The 21,557-nt window shown below is 43.5% G+C and overlaps 1 protein-coding gene across 4 annotated transcripts in view; it reads right to left on the minus strand.

The window, feature by feature from the left end:
* FHOD3 (formin homology 2 domain containing 3) overlaps window positions 1-21,557 on the minus strand; it is a 511,807-nt gene that overhangs the window by 193,282 nt on the left and 296,968 nt on the right. For all 4 annotated transcript variants that reach the window (XM_077135588.1, XM_077135589.1, XM_077135590.1 and 1 more), the window contains exons 6-7: window positions 19,850-19,944; window positions 5,069-5,180 (exon numbers count right to left, since the gene is read on the minus strand). In XM_077135588.1, coding sequence (XP_076991703.1) covers window positions 5,069-5,180; window positions 19,850-19,944 — 207 coding nt within the window. The remainder of the gene's footprint in view (window positions 1-5,068; window positions 5,181-19,849; window positions 19,945-21,557) is intronic.

The following is a 21,557-nucleotide window of genomic DNA, read 5'->3' on the forward strand; positions in this document are numbered from 1 at the left end:
AACATATTGGAAATTACCAATGGCACTGGTGGGCCCAGAATCATTCCTGTTGGTTACTGTGGAGCCAAAGTTGCCACACAGAGCCCAGGGAAGGAAAAGCCAAGAAGCAAAGGCAGGCAGCCCAGACAGAGGGAAGTATCCAGGACGGACAGATGCACACGGACAGACGCGCGCGCGCGCGCACACACACACACACACACACACACACACACACACACACACACACACACACACACACCACTTTATCCTTTCAAATAAAAACACTCAAACACTGGCTTAATTTAATTGGAAAATGTATTCTTCAGCTGTGATCTACGACTCCCTAATTACCATTTAAGGATTTCTAAGTCTGGAAACTTGCATATATTCATACACCATTTGGATGAATGTTCACTTCCCTCTGATTGTTTTGGGACCAGAAAATGGGAGCTATTTGGGAGAATGAAGGGGAAGGGGAAGAAATGTGAGGTTGGACACAATTTTCAAGTTTCCCAGGAGCTGCCTCCTGTCAGAACTAAGCAATACCATGGCCAGTTTATCCTCCTTCCCTCTGCTTGCTCCCTACAGTCTTTAGAGATGGGTGGAGGGTGGGGAAAAGGGGCTATTATTGCATTAGAATCATAAACCATATGACCCTACCTCCTCACATGACAGAGAAAGAAACTGAGCCCCATAGTAGAATGAATGGAGGCTCAGGAGACTCATCTGTTAATATCTACCTTACAGGATTACTGTGAGGTTTCACTGAGATATTATACCATCTCTTTTCTTTTTTTATTAGTGCTGATGGAGTACATTAGAATTGGTGTGTAGGCTCTGGGAGAAAAAGAACAGGGATCTTGGTTTCAAGCACTTTGCTGGTACTCAAATATTTGTTGAATAATAAGTGATATACGTAAAATGCTTAGCATAGTGTCTTTTACAGATAGGCTCTCAAATTTTAGTTACTCTAATTATAAAGGTTGGTGGTGGTGGTGGTGACACCCAAGCGTACCCACTAGGTCTCCCACACAGGCTCCCAGCCCTCTTTCCACCAAACCACAGTGCCTGCCTATAAACCCGAATAAGCACCAAACGAATTGCTCAATACATTTCCCCCTGCCTTTCCCCTCAGTCTCTGCACTAAACCTAAAGGAAGATAAGATAGCGCCAATACCTTATACGTGCATTGGTCTAAACTCAAATAGAAGCTCCTTGCAGCACATTCCATGCCTTTCAACATGATTGATAAGCACTTTCTTACACTTCTGCTATAAGTAATAATGGAAGTAGAGCTTTTGTACTGTCAATGTCTAATTTCCACCATGGTTTGTGTGTTCTTCACAGGTCAATATATCTTCAGGCAGAAGTCAAACATGGGGTGGCTTGAAAGGATGGCTGGATTCTTTTTCTCCCTGCTAATCACGTGTATGTTTAAGTATTAGGTCATATCTCATCACCTTACATTCGAATGAAAAATGAAACATCTGCAAGAGCAATGCTGAATCAAATTAGGGGAACTTAAATTTGATGACTGAAATTTCGAAGTTAATCTGGTCATCTGTCTGAGAGACAAACCTGTACAGTCAGAGGGAAGGCTGTCCTACCCATGGGGGCAGGGGGCTCTCACTCAGTTTCCTGTGGACCACCACAGGAAAGAGGTCAAGGTGAGGGAGGCTGATGATTGTGCAATGTCAAAGCAGGACTCTCTCACAGGCTTCTCTGAGAGATTACTGCCACTCTCTCTTCTTGCCATCAGCCACTAGAAAGGAAAGTGACTTGAAGATGCCAGACAAAGAGAGGATCCAACAATCTACACAGACAAATGGGATGCTCTGTATATCCCACAGACTAATTCAAATCCACTTTTTCCATCCCAGACTCTCAGAAAAAGTGCCAAGTGCCTGAATCAAATGGAGCATTTTCATTCATGCAAAAATATTTATCAGTCTCCATGGTGGACTTCCATCCTTCCGGCTTTTATCCTTGCTCCCTAACTGGCCCACTCTTGGTTGGAGAGTAAGGTCCACACTAGGAAACGAACCCTCTGGTTAAGCCAGGTGCAGCATGCACATTGTTTATAAAGCAACCAGAGGAATTCATTCTGGGACAACTACTTTTGCTTTAGGCGGTAATGATTTCTGAGGACTCAAAGCTTATCTGTTGGTATTATTTGTTGAGTCTTTCAATCGGGTAATTTTCATCATTCAAAATGAATTCCTTTTTACTAAAAAAAGTATATATTTGAATTTGTCCATTCTGCACTCTTCATGCTTCTACCCTACCAGGAGAATAAGCCCAATGACACTCTGAGGGGTGAAATTTATGATTTATGTGTAGATTTCTGCAAAAATGGACATGCTTGGTTTGCCCTCAGTCACCTCTGGCATATGTCTGCTCTCACTCAGTTGAGAAGGAATTGGAGGGCTGCTTCTAAATCTGCTAGGTGGAAATGCACCTGGAAGTCATGCTACCCTCTACAGAACACCATGACATATTTATATACTTTATTCCACCCTATGATCCAGGAACAATTTTACTAGCAATAAAATAGGATGATGTTATATGTATGCCTTATAAAATCACAGCCAAGACCACACATGTCCATAAAGAAACATGCTATCAAAGCCATGTTAATAGTTATTTCTGAGTTTTTCCATTAGTACTTTTCCTTTTTTTTTTCCAGCTGCCTGTGCTTTGAATCAAACAGATGATACCAGTCACCAAAAATTTAATTTTATAGACAAAAATCTATGAAGTTGAGAAAATAATCCATTTACTTTCTTTTTTAAAAAATGTTTTACAAATTGGGGAATTATAGTCATCATTTGTCTTAGCACAGTGATTCAGGGCAGGAGAGAGGCTATGGCTGGGCTGTGGACAGAGATTTTGATGTGGAGTGTGAGGCCCTGGATTCATCTTCGGGTCACTGCTCTGACCCCAAATGTCATACCCTTCATGAACGTGGACAAGAAAGGAAACTGAACTTACAGCTCAGTGAAGCCAAATGAGAACCCCAAAGTCATGAGAAGGCTGCCCCCTTAGACAACAGCCCACAAGTTGCCTGAAATTTGATCAGGAAGATGAAGAGCCTATTAAATTGTCCTAAAACAGCGCCAGAGTTGGAGGATGAATGAAGGATTTACTTTACTATCTCCCCAAACTCCCACTTGTAGCCCTAATCCTAAAAAGCAGGCCTGGGATAAGCCAGTCCTGGTTCCCAAACCTAATAAACAGGCCTTGGAAGAGCCAGCCCTAGTTTCTGACCACTGGCAGTTTGCATTAAGGATTCTTAACCAGCTCCATGATGTTCTTGGCCAGAATATTTGCACTGGCAGCAGAAGGCAACGTGCAACACACTCCCGTCTGAGATCCACCTTCTGGACTCAGCCCCTGACCTCACACAGGGTTTGTCGCCTTCACATACCCCCACACATAGGCCTGGGTTGCCTCCAGGCCTGAGATCAACCATTCCTGTTGGCTCTCATCTGCCTGCGTGTCTTTTCTTTCTTTTTTTGGTATGCTATATGACAGGGTCACATTTCATTATTTTTCCACGTGAGTATCCCATTACTTTTTTGGGGTGGGAGGGGTGGCATGGACCAGGAATTGAACCTGGGTCTCCACATGGCAGGGGAGAATTCTACCACTGAACTACCCTGGCACCCCCTGCCTGTGTGTTCTTAGGAGAGGTACAGGAGCCCTGCTTGACCATCCTGGATGGCTTTCATTAACACGTCCTCAAACTTTCTAAGAAACTTTCAAACTGTTTCAAACTTTCAAAGTAAGCTACTTTCTCTCATCTCTGGATTCAGGTCTAGAAGGTGGGTCTCTGAGCAATGCTAAGTCAGAGACACAAATGCTTTGACTCAAAGAGTGCTATCTAAACCCCGAGTTCCTTTTTGACAGCTCTTAGCTGATTTGTGCATAAAGATACACACATGAAGCCATACACCAAGTTCACAGCATGATCTCTGTCTGATGAGATAACACACGATTTTTTTTATTGCCTTCTTTATACTGTTTTTTTATATTTTATTTTTTCAAATTTTCAACAATGAGTATCACTGTTATAATCATACAAAGAAAAAATAAATGTTGTCAAGTGTTTGTTGTTAGAATTTTTGTGGGGATAATAAAAACGGAGTCGTATTGGGCAGGAAAAAAAATTAAAAATCAAAACAACAAATTAACCAGCATTTTAGCTTCAGGCTTCATGATGTTTTAAGGGCCACAGTCTGTTGCACATTAAACCAGACCCAGAGATTATTTTTTCACCAAGTGTGTGGGGAATGACTGCCTCCTGGGGGGGCTGAGTAGGACACCAAGATGGGAGTTAGAGCCCCTGCCCTGGAAGAAGGCACACTCTCAAGGAGATACAGAGACGGTCAGCAATGACAGCCCAGCAAGGAAAGGGCAACAGGGGCCTTTGAGAGCACATGCTTTCTGACCCAAGGAGGGAGGGTGGCTGCAGAGCAGGCGGGAGATGATGGCAGGATGGCAAATAGTCATCCACTTGGTGACTCTTGCTTAAGAGGATGGGGTCTGAACTTTTTATATGCAAGCCCAAGGAAGCCAACTGCAGGTTTTAGACAGGGAATGATATAACCAAAGTTGTTTTAGAAGGGTTCCTCCAATAGAAGAGACTAGGGTAGCATTTTGTGGTGACAAAAGAGAGATAAAGGACCAGTTAAGGTGGGGCAATGACATGGAGGGATGGAAGGGAGATGGAAACGATGGAGGAGAGGATAAGGTGGGACAACCCCAGTCCAGATGGAAAACAGGAGAAGGAGCTGTTTCCATATGGTTTTAGCAGCATGGTGAGGTCTGGGGATACAGAATTGAGATAATTCTGTATTCATTTCCTGACTTCTCTAGATAAGTCCACAGTACTTTTCTTTAATTGTTATGCCACATGTTATCCCAGATCTTTGCAAACTTGCTATTCTAAAAAACACATTTCCTACAATGGGAAGTCCACACATAGGAAAAGAAACTTCCACTTAATTCTGTCTTAAACATAAGAAATGTGAAGCCTTCCTACATTAGACATTTTTACCTTATGAAACAGCAAGTAGGAACTACTTACCTCTCTTTGAGTCAACCTCAGAGACAGCCTGAATTAAAAGAGGTGCATTTGACTCCGAGTACTCCACAAAGACCAGCAGCAGCTTCAGCGCTGTCTTCACCACCAAACGGAACTGGGCAGAAAAGATAAAACCATCATGTGGCCGCAGATACAGCCCTGCACACCTGAAAGCAGCTTCCTCCTATCAGTGGCTGGCACCCAGACCTTACTTTGGCCTTGGCACTCTTATGGGTGATTTATACTGACTTCCTCATTACAGGTACCTGGGAGGAAGGTGATATTATTAACTCCATTGTACAGATCAGGAAACTGAGGCACAAAGTAACAGCTCAGGGTCCCACAGCTGGTAAGAAACAGAACCAGAATTTAAATCCAAGGCATTTGGCCCCAGAGCTCTCACTTGGAGGTCTTTCAACCACAACGTAATGTTTATTGAGTCCATGACTTCATTGTATCCGACTGTAGTACTGTAAAGAAGGAACGATTACAACTGCCATTTTTCTGGTGAACAAACAGGCACAGCAAGGCTGAAGATCACACAGCTAGCTCAGGATAAGCTGAAACCTGAACCAAACCCCCATTCTTAATGCCGGGCAGTAAAGGCATCTGGGACCTTAAAACCCAGACCCAGTGGGCCAGAGGTCTTTCTTCACGCTCCTGGGCTCTGTGCCCTCAGGAAGGTCACAGATTACTCAGACTGTGGAGAAAATATCCCCACCTCCCAGCTGAAGCTGCCAAGGATTCCTAACTTCAGTTCAGTCAGTCCTGGGGCTGCTAAAGCCTGGTTTGCTGCCTTCCCATCCCCCAGGTGCTGCTTCACCCTTTTCCTAAGTCTCCTTTCCTTGGCCCTGACCAGCTTTCTTCCCAAGGACCTGCAGGAAAAATGGTCTTAAGATTTTCCCAGCCTCACCTTCTCCTCAAGGAGCTCACAAACCATCATCATCTGTAAACAGGCTCAAATCTGTGCAGTCTGTCTGTCAGTCCCCCACTCTCCCCACCCCAGCATGAGCAGTAACCTCTTTGAAGGCAGGGGTGGGGCAGCCCATTTGCATTGTCTGTTGGGCCTGTAACTACACTTGGCACAGGATGGATGCTTGGAGATGTGTGCTCACTGAACAGATCAATCAATTAATGGCCAGATCAATCAATCAATGACAAAACAAACAGTCCCCCAGCCTCCAGTGACATGGTTTGGGAGAATCATCTTTGGGTTCTTCATTTTCTCTGCAGCCCAAGGAAGACCTAGTGCTTCCTGAAGGTATCTGCTCACATCAAAGTGTTAAGGACACATATTCAGTAATGTACAGAGAAGGCAAGGGAGAGACTGTACTGTACAGGGAGCAGCTTTAAAACAGCACCCATCCAAGTAATTTCCCCAAAACCACGTAAACACCGCTAGCCCCTTGCCCTTTTCTCCTCTGTCATCCCAACCAGCAAACCACCTGTCTTTGCTATTATTTCACACCTCCCTTGAGCCAGAGCCCTGATTCTAAGCTCCCCTTTATAGGAAAACTCAAAAGAGTTGCCATACTCCCTGGCTCCACTTTCTCATTTTCCATTTACTCCTCAACCCAATACAATAGGGCAACTTTCACCACCACTCAATCCGAATTCTCTTCTCCCATCAAAGTTGTCAAGGACCTTCACATTGTCAAATCTAATGGTGATGTCTCTGTGTTCATTATAGTTCAACCTCTCAACAGCATGTGACACAATTAGTTACTCTCTCCAGAAACAATTTCACTATGGGAGATCAGAGTCTCCTACCTTCAGTGGCCAATCCTTTGCTGGCTCCTTCTGGGATGTTCAACTGCTAAGCATGGGAAGGGCTCCGAGTTCTCTCCTATGCTTTCTTCCCTTCTCTTTCACACACTCTCTAAATAAATTCATCTAGTCTCTGTCTTAATTTCCATCTACAACCTGATGCTAAATGTTTCTCTCCAGGTCTAACCAAATTCCTGAGCCCAATGTTCATAAACCCACCTGATTCCAGACAACTCTACTCAGTTGCTCACAAGCACCTCAAATTCAATGTGATCTAAACAGAACTCTTGATTTTCACTCACATTCATTCCCTCCTGATGCTGCTCCCAGCCTGTTACGAGTCTCCCCATCTCATTAAGACACCACCACCATCCACTGAGTGGCTCAATGGGAGTCACTCTCCAACAAATCCATCTACAGTCCTGCCAGAGCTTCCTTCAAGACCTGCCCTGGGTCCATCCCCCATCCATCTTCCCTGGCCACCCTAGACCACCCTGAAAGCCCCCTAAGTGTTCCTAGTCTTACCTCCAAACTGCAGCCAGAGTGACCATGGTAACTTCCTCCTCTCCACCCTCCACACTCACACTCAGAATAAAATCCAACTCATGTGGGCTTTACCTCCTGGCCCCTGCCAAGCTCCCCCACCTCCTCCAATCACTCCTCTTGTCCAGTTCCCCCAACCACCTAGCCCTTTTTAGTCACGTATGTGGGTTTTTTGCATGGGCAGGCCTGAGAATCAAACCCAGGTCTCTGGCATGGCAGGGTTTTGTTTTTTTCACACACTGAATCTTGTTCATAATTTGGGAACATCTTATTGGCTGTTCCATCTACCTGGATCATACTTCCTGCAGCTCTTCACAAGATCAGTCTTTCTTTGTCCTTCAGGTTTGAGAAATTTCTCCTCATTGGAAATGCCTTCTCTAACCATGCCATCTAAAGGAGCCCTTTGGCCACTATCACATCATCCTGTTTTACTTTATTTACATCATTTATTATGACCTGAGACCACTATGTACACATTTCTTCACTCTGTTTCCCAGTGGCTCCCTAACAGAACATAAGCTACATGGTGGCAGACATGGTTTTATCCATACACACCTGAAACAGGACCTACTCAATTAGTACTGCACAGGTAGGACAGGCTGGCACATCCTTGTCACCCAGGCTTGGTCTTCAAATCCATCCTCTTTAAGTTGTGTAAAACAAGTCACCTTGGCCCCAGCTCTTATGTCCTACCCCATCGAAGTCCTCAGCAAAACCAAGGCCCCTTCACAATGGTGTTGAGGGCAAGCAGCGATTTGGGCTTCTGTTTCCATGACTATGTCCTTACTATACAAAAAACTGAATTCTTTTAAGAGTTTTGAACTCTTCAGAGTGTTTTCACCCTCATAATTTGAGTACTATATTTGGTCCTCTACCCTCTGACTAAGAAAAGACTAAATTCCAGAGAGCTTTCTCAACTACAAGGTTGGGGATAGAGGGAGGGAAATGTATGATACAAAAAACTGTGCTATCTTTGTGTATTAGTTGCTGAAGAAATTTCTTCCAGCAAATTAAAAAAAGACTATCCTAGCAAGTCCAAGCTTGGTGACTTCCTCAGGGAGTAGACTATTATTATGTGGTTTAAGTCTTCTAAATGCCTTCCTGGGAAAGAACCTGGCTGCTGCCCAACCTCTACTCCCTCCATTAACTGGTCTCAGCAGGGGCGCCTTATAACACCTCCTTCCGAGCATCTCTGCGATCCTGGGGCCTTGGCTGGCATGGTCCTAGGGATCTAGAAGGCTTGAGCCACACTCTCTAAAGAGGCTCTCTAATTAAGGAACCACTGTTTTCAAGCAAAACCTTTTCTTATTGGCTTCTACATGCCTGCTCATGTCTCGTTCTCCTGTGTAGTAACACTCTGTTTGGAGCTCTTTTTGGCATTGTAATTTTACTTCAAAAAAAAAAAAAATCTCCCAAGCTTTTGATTCATAATTTTAGGTCTCTATAAATTTGGCTTCTGTTGTATCTAAGTTCATGTTTATGTACATTTGGAAGCTTTACTATATAAAGAAAATAAACAGTTTGTTAAACTACTTTTAAAAAAAAAAGCATAAGAACATTGATTTTATGGAAATGCAAGGTACTAATTACAAACATGTCTTAACTAATCATCAGAATATATACAGCAGGACTCCTCCTCAGCAATACCTTGTTAGTATCACTGCATAGACTTGAAAGTCATAAAAGAATATTACTTCAAAAGAATTCTACATCAAACCCTCATTTATCCAGAAAGCATTCAAGTATCTGGAATTCGGTCAAAACCTTCCAAAGCCTTGGTGTGGCCACATGCCCACTCTTCCAAGTCTAAGCATGCTGTTCATCTCACAGCTCTTAAAAATCCTCCCTTGGTGCCACTTGCACTTATCTTAGAGACATTCTAATAGGAGCAGCTACTGAATTTCCCAGCCCATGTCTGCTGAGAAGAGGTGAACGAGAGGGCAGTAACACAACAGGCAGGAGAGGTGGGTCCCAATGGCAGCAAGCATGGGATCATGGATGAGGGGCAGGGGACGAGCTGCATAGATGCTGACAGTTTCTCAAATGGACACACCAGTACGATGCCTCTCCAATCTGAGCTGATTTCAGTTCTGCCTCACACAACTTCATGTTCTAGTGGAAGGTTCCAATGACTCATGGGTTCATTTGTCCATCTGTCTAGTACCAAGGGGAAATCACTAAGAATTGATGTTCTTTTCATGGAGCACCTGATGGCATGGCAAGACAAAGCAGACAGTCACAAAATAGTTAAACAAGGATATGTAACAAGAAAGGATCAGTTCCAGAGTGATCAGTCCAAAGATGGATGGGCTGACTTGGCTGGGGGGACCAAGTTCCCCATCTCTGGAAATTCTGAATGGCCACTTGCTCAGGCTGCTGGAGAAGTAATTCAGAACCTGGACAAGGAGTGGACTGGCTGACCCCATTGAAGGTTCCTTCCAATCCCAAGGTTTTCCGCCTCTCCTTTCAACATCTTGAATGCCTTCCAGATGCCCCACACCCAGCAAAGGTCTGTGAAGAAGCAACGAAGCCATGGCCCTGACTTCAAGGAGAGGCTCATCCAGCTGCTGAAAGAGCACCCAAACTCTCACTGCACTGCATAGGTCGAGGGGCCCTGAGAGTTGGCCCTGAAGACAGCAGTCAACAGACAGCACCTCCTAGAGACAGCTCTCAGCGTCATCAGAGCCAGCCAGGCTCAGTGCTGGACCTGGCCAGAACTGCCGGGCTTTCATAGAGTGCAAGAAATGCAAGAGATGTGAGGTGGCTCTTAGTTTAGCTTACACAAATAATCCCACTTTCTTTGTTCTAGAGAAAGTACAATAGGGGCTCTAGATTTCACCTTGGGCTACATGTTACCTCTTTTAATTTAATTACATTCTAAGAAATACTCATATTGTATTTTAACACTGTCCATTATAATAAAGGGAGAAAATTATACTTTATATTGTTCCAAAACATGCAGCTAACCATGCATATAACAGGATTCTAGTCAATCCCTTGTTTGAGGGGAAGACAAAGGATAGGAATGTGCAGCCAGCTGCAAACTGTTGTGCATCTTTAACTATTTTGTACGTTTGGGGAGTGACTGGGCTGAGCCTTAACTTTCCACTGCAGCTATCTTTCATACTCTTAGTTCCTGCTCAGCATAAAAATAGAGGTCATGAGTCTTCAGAGGAACAGAGATGTCTGGTGACAGAGGGAGTAAGATTTTTCAGGTCAAGCCTCAGTCTGGGGTCTGGTCTAGCCTCAGTCTGGGGTCTGGTCTCTGGGTCCCATAAATAACTCAGGGTCCCAATGTCACCTAAAGGCCAGGGAGGCTCTGCCGGAGTGAGGAGTAGCAGGATGATGTCAACATAGTGCTTTGTCGTTTTTATATTTTCCAGGGCAACTCACGGAGAGGGGGTGGAGTCAGCCTATGCAGAACCAGGGTGTATAGGTTTTAAAAAAAAACGTAACCCCCAGATGTATGGGAAAGGAATAAAAGATAGCTTTTCAGTAATTTTACACTTAAAAGCAAATTGGCATGGGGGTGTATGCACAACTATGGGATGATACTGTGAGCCAGTGATTATATACTTCGGATGGTTTGTGAATATATCTCAATCATATTGCATTAAAAAAATGTTGAAAATCCCTCGCATTTTACTGTAAGTCAGAAAATGTAAAAACTATACTTTGCAGGTCAAATATGCTGATCATTAAGTACAAATAAAAGTATCCCAAAAAAATCTTCAAATTCCTAAATCTCTTCTAAAAATGCAACAACCATAAAAAGAGAATTTCCAAACCTCAGGATTTAAATTACAAAGAAAGGGTTAGAAAAACATGCTTCATTCTGTTTGCTTCCTTTTCCACTAAAACAAAAACAAAAACAAATGCATGTTATATAAATGGATATTGGTTATTAAAACTGCATTCGAAATCTGTAAGATAATTTTGATATTTTAAGCTTTACCACCTTGTTGACAAGCTTCAGAATGTACTAGGCATCTAAAAAAAATTGAGTGCATTATCTTTAAGGACTCCTCATTCAAATATTTCATTCCAGTGGCAGATACTTAGCTCCAAATTCCTGAGCAAGAAGTTCTTTCTCAATGGACCCCAAGTCCTGGGGAACTGGTTATCAACAGCGCAACAGAGAGCTCAGACACCAAATCTCTCCCTTTCCAACCTCTAGGAGGTTTGCAGATTGTCTGAAAAATGAGGTGGATCATACCAGAAATAAAGTTGGTCCCCAAACAGGACTCTGGGACTTGACTAGCAGATGTCGGGGCAGGGGCAGGGGGGCATGCAAGCTTGTGCATCTGCCAAGATGGAAGTCCCCTGCACCAAAACCAGCAGCTGTGGCCTCAGAGCCTATTGGCCAACCTGCTTCTGCCTCAGTACAATTTGCAGAAAGGGAACAACTTTGTGACTGATGGAGCAGCCTAGCGTTAGGCTGGCCACCCTTTACGTTTAGACCCTTTAGTGGGTGGGAAATGTTACAGAAAGTAAAATGCAGCACACTATTTGAAATAATTAAAATTTAAAAACATAATAAATAAGGCTACAAATTAACGTTTTCTTCCACTGAGATAAAATTCTAGGGCCTAACTGGAGGTTTCCTTAAAGAACAATGAATAAAAATGAACAAGATCATTATATATCCAGTGTGTTGAAATTCCCTTAGCACACTCAAGGTAAAAACGGTCAGTTGATCATACCTAATGAAACTCGCTCTTTTTTTGTCAATAAAAAAATACCTAAAATTCTGCTCTGAAATCTTGCCTTAAGGAGCACCCTGACAGTATTTGCAGAACAAAGAAGGGTAAACCCACGGGTGGGCTACTTTTCCAGGTCACGGTATTTCCATTTTCAGATGCAAGAACTTAGCGGCTTCCTCACCTGTCTTGCAGCGAACTTCCAGAAGAAGGCAAAGAACAACACAAGTCAATCCAATTCTTTCTACTGTACCATGGAGATTCCCACCTTACCCACAGCTACAGAAATGTAAACCCCCAAAGGTGACAAATACTATTTTCTGAGTAATAATCAAGGTTAAAGGACTCCCTAGGACAAAACAATCAGCCCTGGAAACATGAGAATGGACACACACTCAACAAGCCTGGGGACTGTCAGCAAGAGGTTGGTGACCAGCTGACACCTACTTAGAGTGGGTACAGAGGGGTTGGCAGGTGAGTGCTGGCAGGTAGAATTAATTCTGGCAAAAGCAAACCTGAGCCTGCAAGGCAACCCTGGGTGAGCTCCTGAATCCTCTGCTTCTTATGTGCCCATCATCCATCCACTCTCCAAGAAGGAGGCAGCACATCCCTCCTCTCAGATACAATACACCAGCCACTCTGGAGTTTTTGCATCACCCCAAATGTTCTTCCACTAAGAGCCACCCATTCCTGCTCTCTCTGGCTGTTAGAACACAGCTGCTAACCTCTGACCACAGGCCCTACAAGGCAGAAAGGTAAGAGGCCCCCACCCTGCTTCTTGTGTGGTGGGGAGAATGTCGACGTAAGGTACCAAGCTGGCATTCTGGTTTATCAGCAAGCCTCCGTGGGAAAACCACAAATCAGCCCCCCAAACCCCAACATCTTGGGGTCGACTTAGGAAGCTGATGTTCTGGTCCTAGAGCTGGGGCTGATCCCAGACCGGGGGTCTCCTCAGCGTGCTGCCCCCTTTAAGGTCTAGAATGAACTTCTGGGCTCTTGCCCTGACATCTTCCTTAAACAACAATAAAATTTTCTTTTTTCCCCCCCGCTTTTCCTCTCACTGAGATTATCTTCAGATGGAGGTCTGAACAGTGAGCATTAGTTTCTGAGGATGCAAACCCAGATATGTTCCCAGCAAAACAGCGACAGCCCCCAAAAAAGGATCCTTTGCACCCAAAGTTTCTCTAACACAGATATTATATGAACATGCTGTTAAAATCCAAGGAATTTTAGAAATGGTCTAAGTTAACCTGGAAAAAATTCAAACACAACCTCATTTACTAAATATATTTTTAGGAAATTAGAAACAAAACAGCTCTTTAAAGATAGCATAGAATCAGAAACAATTTCATTACTTAACAAGAGAAAAGTTAAATGAGTTATAATAGAGTCACATAACTGATTATGTCGGCATTAAATAGCATGACTTAAAAACAATATAATTATACAGGAAAATGCTTATAATATACAGTTACCTATATAAGAAAAATTCAAAGAAAAATCAAAGGAAGAAAAAGTTAACCTTATATCTGTCCCAAATGAGATTTTTATTAATGACACAGAAGCTCTGCTTATTAAATTTATGTTGAATAAAGCTAGAATTAACAGCTAATATGATGAATGGCCAAAGCAAGATTCCTAATTATCTTGAGGCTGGAACTCTGGCCTGAAATTAATGGGAAAAATGCAAAACTCTGCATTTCTGCTGAAAACAAGCAATCACAGACATTGTGAATGGAAGAAACTGTGGAAACATGGAGGTGTGGGAAAAAAACTGGGAGATTTTGTGGGTTTTCAGCTTGATTTGAGCCAGCACCCGGGGATGCTGTTTACAAGGCTGATTCAGAGGTGGGACCTGTGGAAGAGCCATGTCCCAACCCAGGAGGCTACTACATCCTCTCCTCTGTACTGGTGGACAGAAAGGTTAGCAACCAGTAGGAGGAGGAATAGGAAATTATGTTCCTGAGGCTATCTGAAGAAACCATTGAGTTCAGCTTGCACACAATTGTATGATAACTACTTTCAAACACATCAGAGCCTTCACAGGGAAGTTAGCTTGTGTTGCTCCACAAAGCAACACACAAGCTTTTTTGTTAATGACAGAGAGGCAAATGTGAGTCCCAATACAGAAGGCTTTTCACCAAGTCCAGTGTCCAAGGGCAGGACTGATGGGGAAGCAGCACGCCTTCTGCCTTGAGAAGCATCAGGAGTGCAGCTGATGGATCAGGAACATCTTGACCATTACTTGTGCCGTTTCTTCAAGGTAGCACTTCAGAGCTCATCCTTGGGTGGGTCATCTGAGGGGGTCACACAACCAGGGACATGCCAGCAACTGTAAGACCAAAGATCTTACTGACTCTCATTCCTTGTCCAACGGCCAGCATCTCTTGGAACAGGGAGCACCAAGCACCTACTCAGCTCTCATTTGGGCCAGTCTTTCATCTCAAAATCAGCATGCCCAACGTTTTCCTGCCAACAGACATCTCTTTCCAGTATCTCTACTCCTGTTGAGGCGATAATATAGTCCTAGTTGCACAGATTCAAAACCATGACCCTATTTTTTTTATTCCATATGTTCTACTCATCTGTTGACAAGGTAGATAAAAGCAGCATCAGACACAAGGTTTTCACAATCACACAGTCACATTGTGAAAGCTGTATCATTATTCAATCATCATCAAGAAACATGGCTACTGGAACACAGCTCTACATTTTCAGGCAGTTCCCTCCAGCCTCTCCTTACATCTTGACTAACAAGGCCCGTAAGAATAACCTCCAGGATAACCTCTCGACTCTGTTTGGAATCTCTCAGCCACTGACACTTTGTCTCATCTCACTCTTCCCCCTTTTGATCGAGAAGATTTTCTCAATCCCTTGATGCTGAGTCTCAGCTCATTCTAGGGTTTTTCTCAATCCCTTGATGCCGAGTCTCAGCTCATTCTAGGATTTCTGTCCCACATTTCCAGGAAGGTCCACACCTCTGGGAGTCATGTCCCACGTAGACAGGGGGAGGGTGGTGAGTTTGCTTGTTGTGTTGGCTGGAGAAAGAGGCCACATCAGAGCAATAAAAGAGGCTCTCTTGGGGGTGACTCTTAGGCCTAAACTTTAAGTAGGCTTGACCTATCCTTTGTGGGGTTAAGTTTCATATGAACAAATCCCAAAACTGGGGGCTCAGCCTATAGTTTTGGTTGTCCACACTGCTTGTGAGAATATCAAGAATGCAACTTGGGGAAGTTGAATTTCTCCCTGTACTCACCAATCCCCAAAGGGGACTTTGCAAATGCTTTTCCACTCACTGATTGAATCACTCTGGGATTCACTGGGGCATCACTCTGGACAAACCAACAAAATCTCATGTCCTACCCGAGATTCCAAGTACATATGGTGTTCAATCACGCTATCTACATAAGTTATATTAGGAGATGCACTAGTCAAAATACAAATATCGTACCAAATAAACATTTTTTGCTTTAGTCTCACACATAAGGTGAAATTTTAAAATATTAATTACCATCTATTTTCAGCACCCTGCAGTAATGACGTTCCTTTGTTCTTCCTCATGCAAAAACATTTTTAAAATTTGTACATTTAGTCACTATTATTACACACTCTAGGCATTCCTAGATTACACCATCTCAATCTTTATTGTCTATCTTTCTTTGTGATTTCATTTGTGCTTCCAGCCCTCCTCCCTCTATTATTCTCACATGCAGCTTCATTCAGTGTTTTACAATAATTGTATTACAGTTAGGTAGTATTATGCTGCCATGACCCTATTTTTCATTCTTTCTTTTATTTTTCCATCTCCAGAAACAGAGTGCTGAGAAGTTATTCCCAAAAAATGTCTCCATACTTCCCATTATTTTCTGTGTCTGCTGCAGGCCTTATCATCTTACAGCTGTGACTGTACTGTGAGATGCCCTCCCACCCTCACTGTTACCTCCCCATTACTGTCAACTCTACCCCCTCCAATCCAATCTACCCACTACTTATTACTTCTCATCATCTAAAGTCCTGATGAGAAACCTTCAGCAGCGGCTGAAAGTGGCTCCCCAATGTGTGCATACAAAGGAAAGGTGGGCTATCCACTGGGCTGAGAGTGTGCACGTGTGTGTGTCTTTGTGAGAGAGAGAGTCGGGAGGCATAGTTGGGGCTCCACCCTGGCTCAGGGCAGCCGGGGCAAGGTGGGAATAGAGAAGCATGTCTATTACTCTCACACAAGTGCACAGGAAGTCTAGAGAGCTGGAATCAACGCCAAAGGAAACAGCTGGAAGAATTAGATTCAAAGGGGCCAGCAGAAAAAGAGAGAAGGGTTAGCAAATGTGGACATTCAGACAACAAGAGCAGGTTTGATGACAGTGTCAGGGGGTGTCCTTGCAGAGCTGGCAAGGAGGCTCCTCCCCGACGAGCTGGAAGAGGATGCACAGGGATAGAGAGGACCAGGCTTTCTGTCTGTCTCATGACAAAACGTGCCATACTGCAGGAGCTGAAACATCTTTCCCCAGTTAATTAAACACCCAAATGTAAGAAAACTGTAACTACATTAATAAGGGAAAAAGTCCACACCCTGAGATAAGTCAAAGGACAGGCATCTGCCTCTTACTTCTGACTGGGGAGTTAAAGATGAGCTCTTATAAATAGAATAAAACACTTTATTGAAAGCACTTTTTTCTTTCTTTTAGAAAGTAATTATTTGGCTGCAAATGCATCAGTTTCTCCTCTGGCCATGAGTCTCAAATATCTGCAAAAATGCATTGCGTAATGACCCTCTGGCAAGCTGCAAAATCACATCTTTTCGCCTTTCATGGAAAGAGAATGAAGAATTATGAAAATAAAATGACACAATTTCTCTAATGCAGGATTTTACTTATCGCCTTGGTGCCTGTTTAGGGTAAGCACAACAGGATCTCAAGGTAAACCACTGAGGGTAAGAGAAATCTGACCTTTCAACAAAAGAAAATCCCAGGACCCCTGGCTTTCTTGAGTTCTTCATTTCATTTGCACAGGGAGAGCCTATTGCGCTGTGCCACCCAATCTACGTGTCTAGGGAGGGGACCCCAGCTTCATTTTCCCAACCTAAGGTTCCAGCCTTGGCACATCCAACCTTCTTCTGGGTCACCCACTGACCAGTCCTGGGAAACAGGGGAGTGCCAGGGGAATACTGTCTCGGTTCTGTAAATCAGAGGCGATCTCATTAAAACTGCCCTGAAAATAAGTTCTGCTCTGCTGACTTCCGGCTGCTAGCCTGGAACCAAGCGCCCCCTGCAGAATTCTGCAAGGCTGTTCCCTGGCGTCACCACATCAGGGCATTGGCTGCTGGGTCACCCACCTTCTCCTTTCTAGCAAGCCTGTGAGCTCCAAGGCCCAGGGTTAACTCTTGGGTTCTCGTCTTCTTAGTGACCAGCTCAGCACTGGACACAGGAGCCAGGGGTACTGAGGGGCTTTCTTTGAAAGACTGAAAGACGGAGAAAGAAGTCAGCCCCCAATCCAGTGCTGCTACCACCCCAAAGAGCAGAGGCTGACTGATGCACAGCCCAAATCCAGGCCCTGAGGGAGAGAAAAAGTGTTTCCTCACAGCCACAACAGGATAAGCACATGTCTGTGCTATGCTAAGAAAGAGCCTGACGAACTGTCCATTCTTAGAAACTAATTCTGAGGCATTTACTTTTATGGTTTCTCCATGTTGTTTACAAATCTAATGAGAATTTTCCTGTGCGTTTCTTTTCGGGTGTCTGTTTTCCTTATAGAACGAGTCCAGAGAAGCATCACTTGGCACCGTCAACACTGAAGGCTCTGCGCCTTCCGACTTGCAGCTCTATGTCCCCTTTTCTCCTTTCCTCGTCTCTTCTTTTTCTTTCCCACCCCCGTCTTCTCTTTTTTGCACTCTTCCTCTCTGTCCTGTCCTCCCTTCTCACACCAATTCTCTTCCCTCCTCCCATCTCACCACCCCAGGTCCTGCCCTCACTCCATCCCCTTCTCATAAGGAGCTAAAACGGGGCCACATTTTCTTTCATAGGTGTGCTATGTGTTATTGCATTTTAGAATAGGGCTAGATGGGGGTTGCATCATGACCAACAGAAGCTATAAAGAGTTTTAATTCAACTGTGTCAGGTACCAAAAGGCAGTTATTACTGCAAAATCTCCTCCGATCACACTGGTTTTTGAGCCCACCGTAGTTTTCGGCTGCATCCAGAGAGCCCTGGGGAAGGAGTGGCTTCCAACTAGGCAGGCCCCCAGAATCAGGATGCTGGCTCCCAGGAGGAGAAAGAGAAACAGGATGCGAGATACAGATCTCCCCGCAGCCCGGCCAACGCAACCCGGTCAGCCCGCGTCCCACGCAGCGGCTAAGGTCAGCTACTTGACTTTGAAGACAGCCATTTCCATTTTCCATAGAAAACAAAGGCAGCCAAAAAAGTAAAAAGGCCTCAGTCCCCCGAGGAAAACTGCAGTTGTTACTATTATGAAACGAGGGGAAATTCTATCACTGATGATAAGGAGAAAAGGAAAATTAAGAGGAAGCTGTAAGGGTCCAGCAAGGAAGTGGGACCCAGCAGGTACCTTGACACCCGTGCCCTCCACAGAGACGAGGCACCTCACCACACGCGGGCAGAATCACCAGAGAAATTTGGAAAGGAAGACACAGCCTAAAGCTAGACTGTTCTCGTCACAAGGTCGAAGCAGAGCTGAGCGTTCCTGCAGTCCGGCGGAGTCCAGCGACTTCGGTAGCAGGTGATGTGGGAGGCCAGGCCGAGGAGAGGGACACACAGCGGGCCCCCAGCACTGCCGCATGCCAGGCGGGGGTGGGCAGCGACCACGGGGATGGGTAATGGCCAGGGCTCACCACGTGCTCTGCGGGGACCCCTAGAAAACTGTTGATTCTGTGAACGCTTCAAATCCCACTGATGGGCCCACGGATCCTACCTTCCTCTGGCTCCCGTCCCTTGGTCTCCTCTGACAGTTGCCCCCCTCTGCCCCCCATCCCTGCCCCAAGTTGACCTCACTCCAATCTGGGTGCATTTGTACCTGCTCAAGACAAGAGTCCTTCTTACTCCATCTTCCAAATGCCCCTCAGACCAGGTCCCTAAAGGCCCCCGTGAGACCCCAGCTTCGGGCACCCCCCACTGAGAAGGTGGATGAGCACTTCCAGAGAGTGGGGGACCTCACCGTCAAGGTGGGGCCAGACCCGCTGGGGCAAGGTCTATGTGGGAATCAGACAGAGCCTCATAACCAAGCACCTTATCTTCAAAACAGGGACAACATTACCGTACAGGGGTCTCATGAGGATTTAAGGAGACAGTGCTTGTACGACACCAGACAGTGCCTGGGACCCAGTAAATCCTTACTAACCGTTGGTTACTATAACATTAAAGTTGAAAGGCATTCTCAAATTATTTCACCTATATAGGAATACACATATACATATGCACAGCATATATGTACTTAAGTAACAACATGTATCAACGTGAAATACAGCAGGTAGGAAAGAATACTGTATCTGTGCTATAATGTTTTAATTGAACATTAAAAACCAAATGAGATAAAGGTATCTGGTCAAAGCTTGAAAGAATTAAAAATAGCAGTGCATTAAGACTTCATAAGCTATTTGCAATTTAGTAAGGTTTAGAAATCTATAAAGTAGTAGCCCTCATCCATATGTGAGGGCCTTCAACAAAGCTAAATAGGATTTCTTTCTGCAAAAGCATCTCAGAGAGGGTAACAAAAAGGCGTGTGATGTGCAAACCAAATAAGATATCCAACCGTAAATTTCTCTTACCTTGGACCCGACGAGGGTATACAGCCACTGGATGGTCTCATTGTGGTTGATGACTCCATTCATTCCATCCACGTACAGCATAATCTGGCCCAAAGCTATGGAAAAGTAAACAAGGAGATGATCGTAACGTCAATTGAGGTTTTCATACTTTAGGTACACAATGTGTTTAAGGACCAAATCTGAGCTCTGCAATGAGCTAAGTCTGACTTTAGAGAGAAACGTATTGATCACAGCAGAAGAATCAAGGGCAATTCCCAGAGTCTACAAGAGATGGCGATTAAGATGCCAAACCAATGACCGCTGTTCTTTGTGTCCTGATGCACAGAAGCACGTGTTGATTCTATATCTATGTGTCGCGCCAGACTGGGGGGCTGAGGGTAATGCCTGCAAAGTGGCCCCGGGGCTGTCGCCTCCAGCTGAGCCGTGAGAACAAATGAAATTCCCAAAAGAGCAACTTGCTAGTGCCCCAGCTTCTGTGGTATCGGCCTAAGAAAAGGCAATTTTATTCTTTAAATAAGGATCAACATGTACTTAAATATTTTTATTATTCCTTTTGAAGATTTTCAGACTAAAAAATATCAGAAATCACATACACAAAGTCATTTGTCCAACACGAAGTTCTAAACTCCTAGATTAGAAAAATATAGTTATCATATAGTGTCATGATTCTCCAAAGAGAAAATATTTTTTCCCCAAGGAGAAAAAAATATTTCATTATTTTTAAAAAATATTAACTTGATTTTTCACCTCCCCTACCATCAAAGTGAACTGGACTCTAGATAATGAACGAACAGTAGTTACATGCCCTAAATAAAGAGGTTTCCTTAAATCATGTCTTACCTCCTAAATAATATTTTACCCACACTCAACTGGCATGGCATTGACATTTTTAGGCAACATTCTTTTTTCTGGTGATGTATGACATCTCATTTTAGAAAATTAGAAAATATAAAAAAAAGTATTTTTAAGCGAAAATAATTCATATTCATTATCGAAGAATAATCATGCCTAACATATTTAAGTATTTTTGTAAATACTTTTGTGTACTATACACACACAAAATTTATATGTAGGTTGTAAGAAACAGATTCTCTGAAATGGTGTTGACTGAAAAAAGCAAAATACAAAGTAATGAGGATATGCTAATTATACATATTCAGAAATATTTTTAATGCTACAAAACCCATTATTATCCTAGCCATAAGAGATCAAATAACAAAACCACATAATCATTCTGGGAAAGATTATGCTCTTAAGTATGTAAAAACTCCAAGTTGAATAAATTAGATATATCCTTGACGCAATAAACATTCTATTTTTGGAAAAAAATTCATATCCTGTTTAATGGTAAAGCACTGGAGTTAATAGAATCAGGAATAATTTTTGAAATGATGTCTACTAATCCCATGAGTATTTAATACTGCTATGGAATTTGGGGCAAATTTAATAAGATACAAAAAATAACGGGAGGTAGAATAGTTGGAAATGAATATAAAATATTCTCATCATTAAGTAATAATATAGAACCAATTAAAAATTCATCTACAGAATTTATAATAACGAGAGATCACAATTAAATCACAGCTATTTCTCATCTTAAGGAGAAATGGGTGTATTATATAAAGAAAACAAAGGTTGAAATAAAATATATTAGATAAATGGACATAGGACAGCAACTATAGTAAACAATTTAATGACTGTTCAAACA

This window comes from Tamandua tetradactyla, chromosome 18 (assembly GCF_023851605.1).
Source record: "Tamandua tetradactyla isolate mTamTet1 chromosome 18, mTamTet1.pri, whole genome shotgun sequence".
Lineage (NCBI taxonomy): Eukaryota > Metazoa > Chordata > Mammalia > Pilosa > Myrmecophagidae > Tamandua > Tamandua tetradactyla.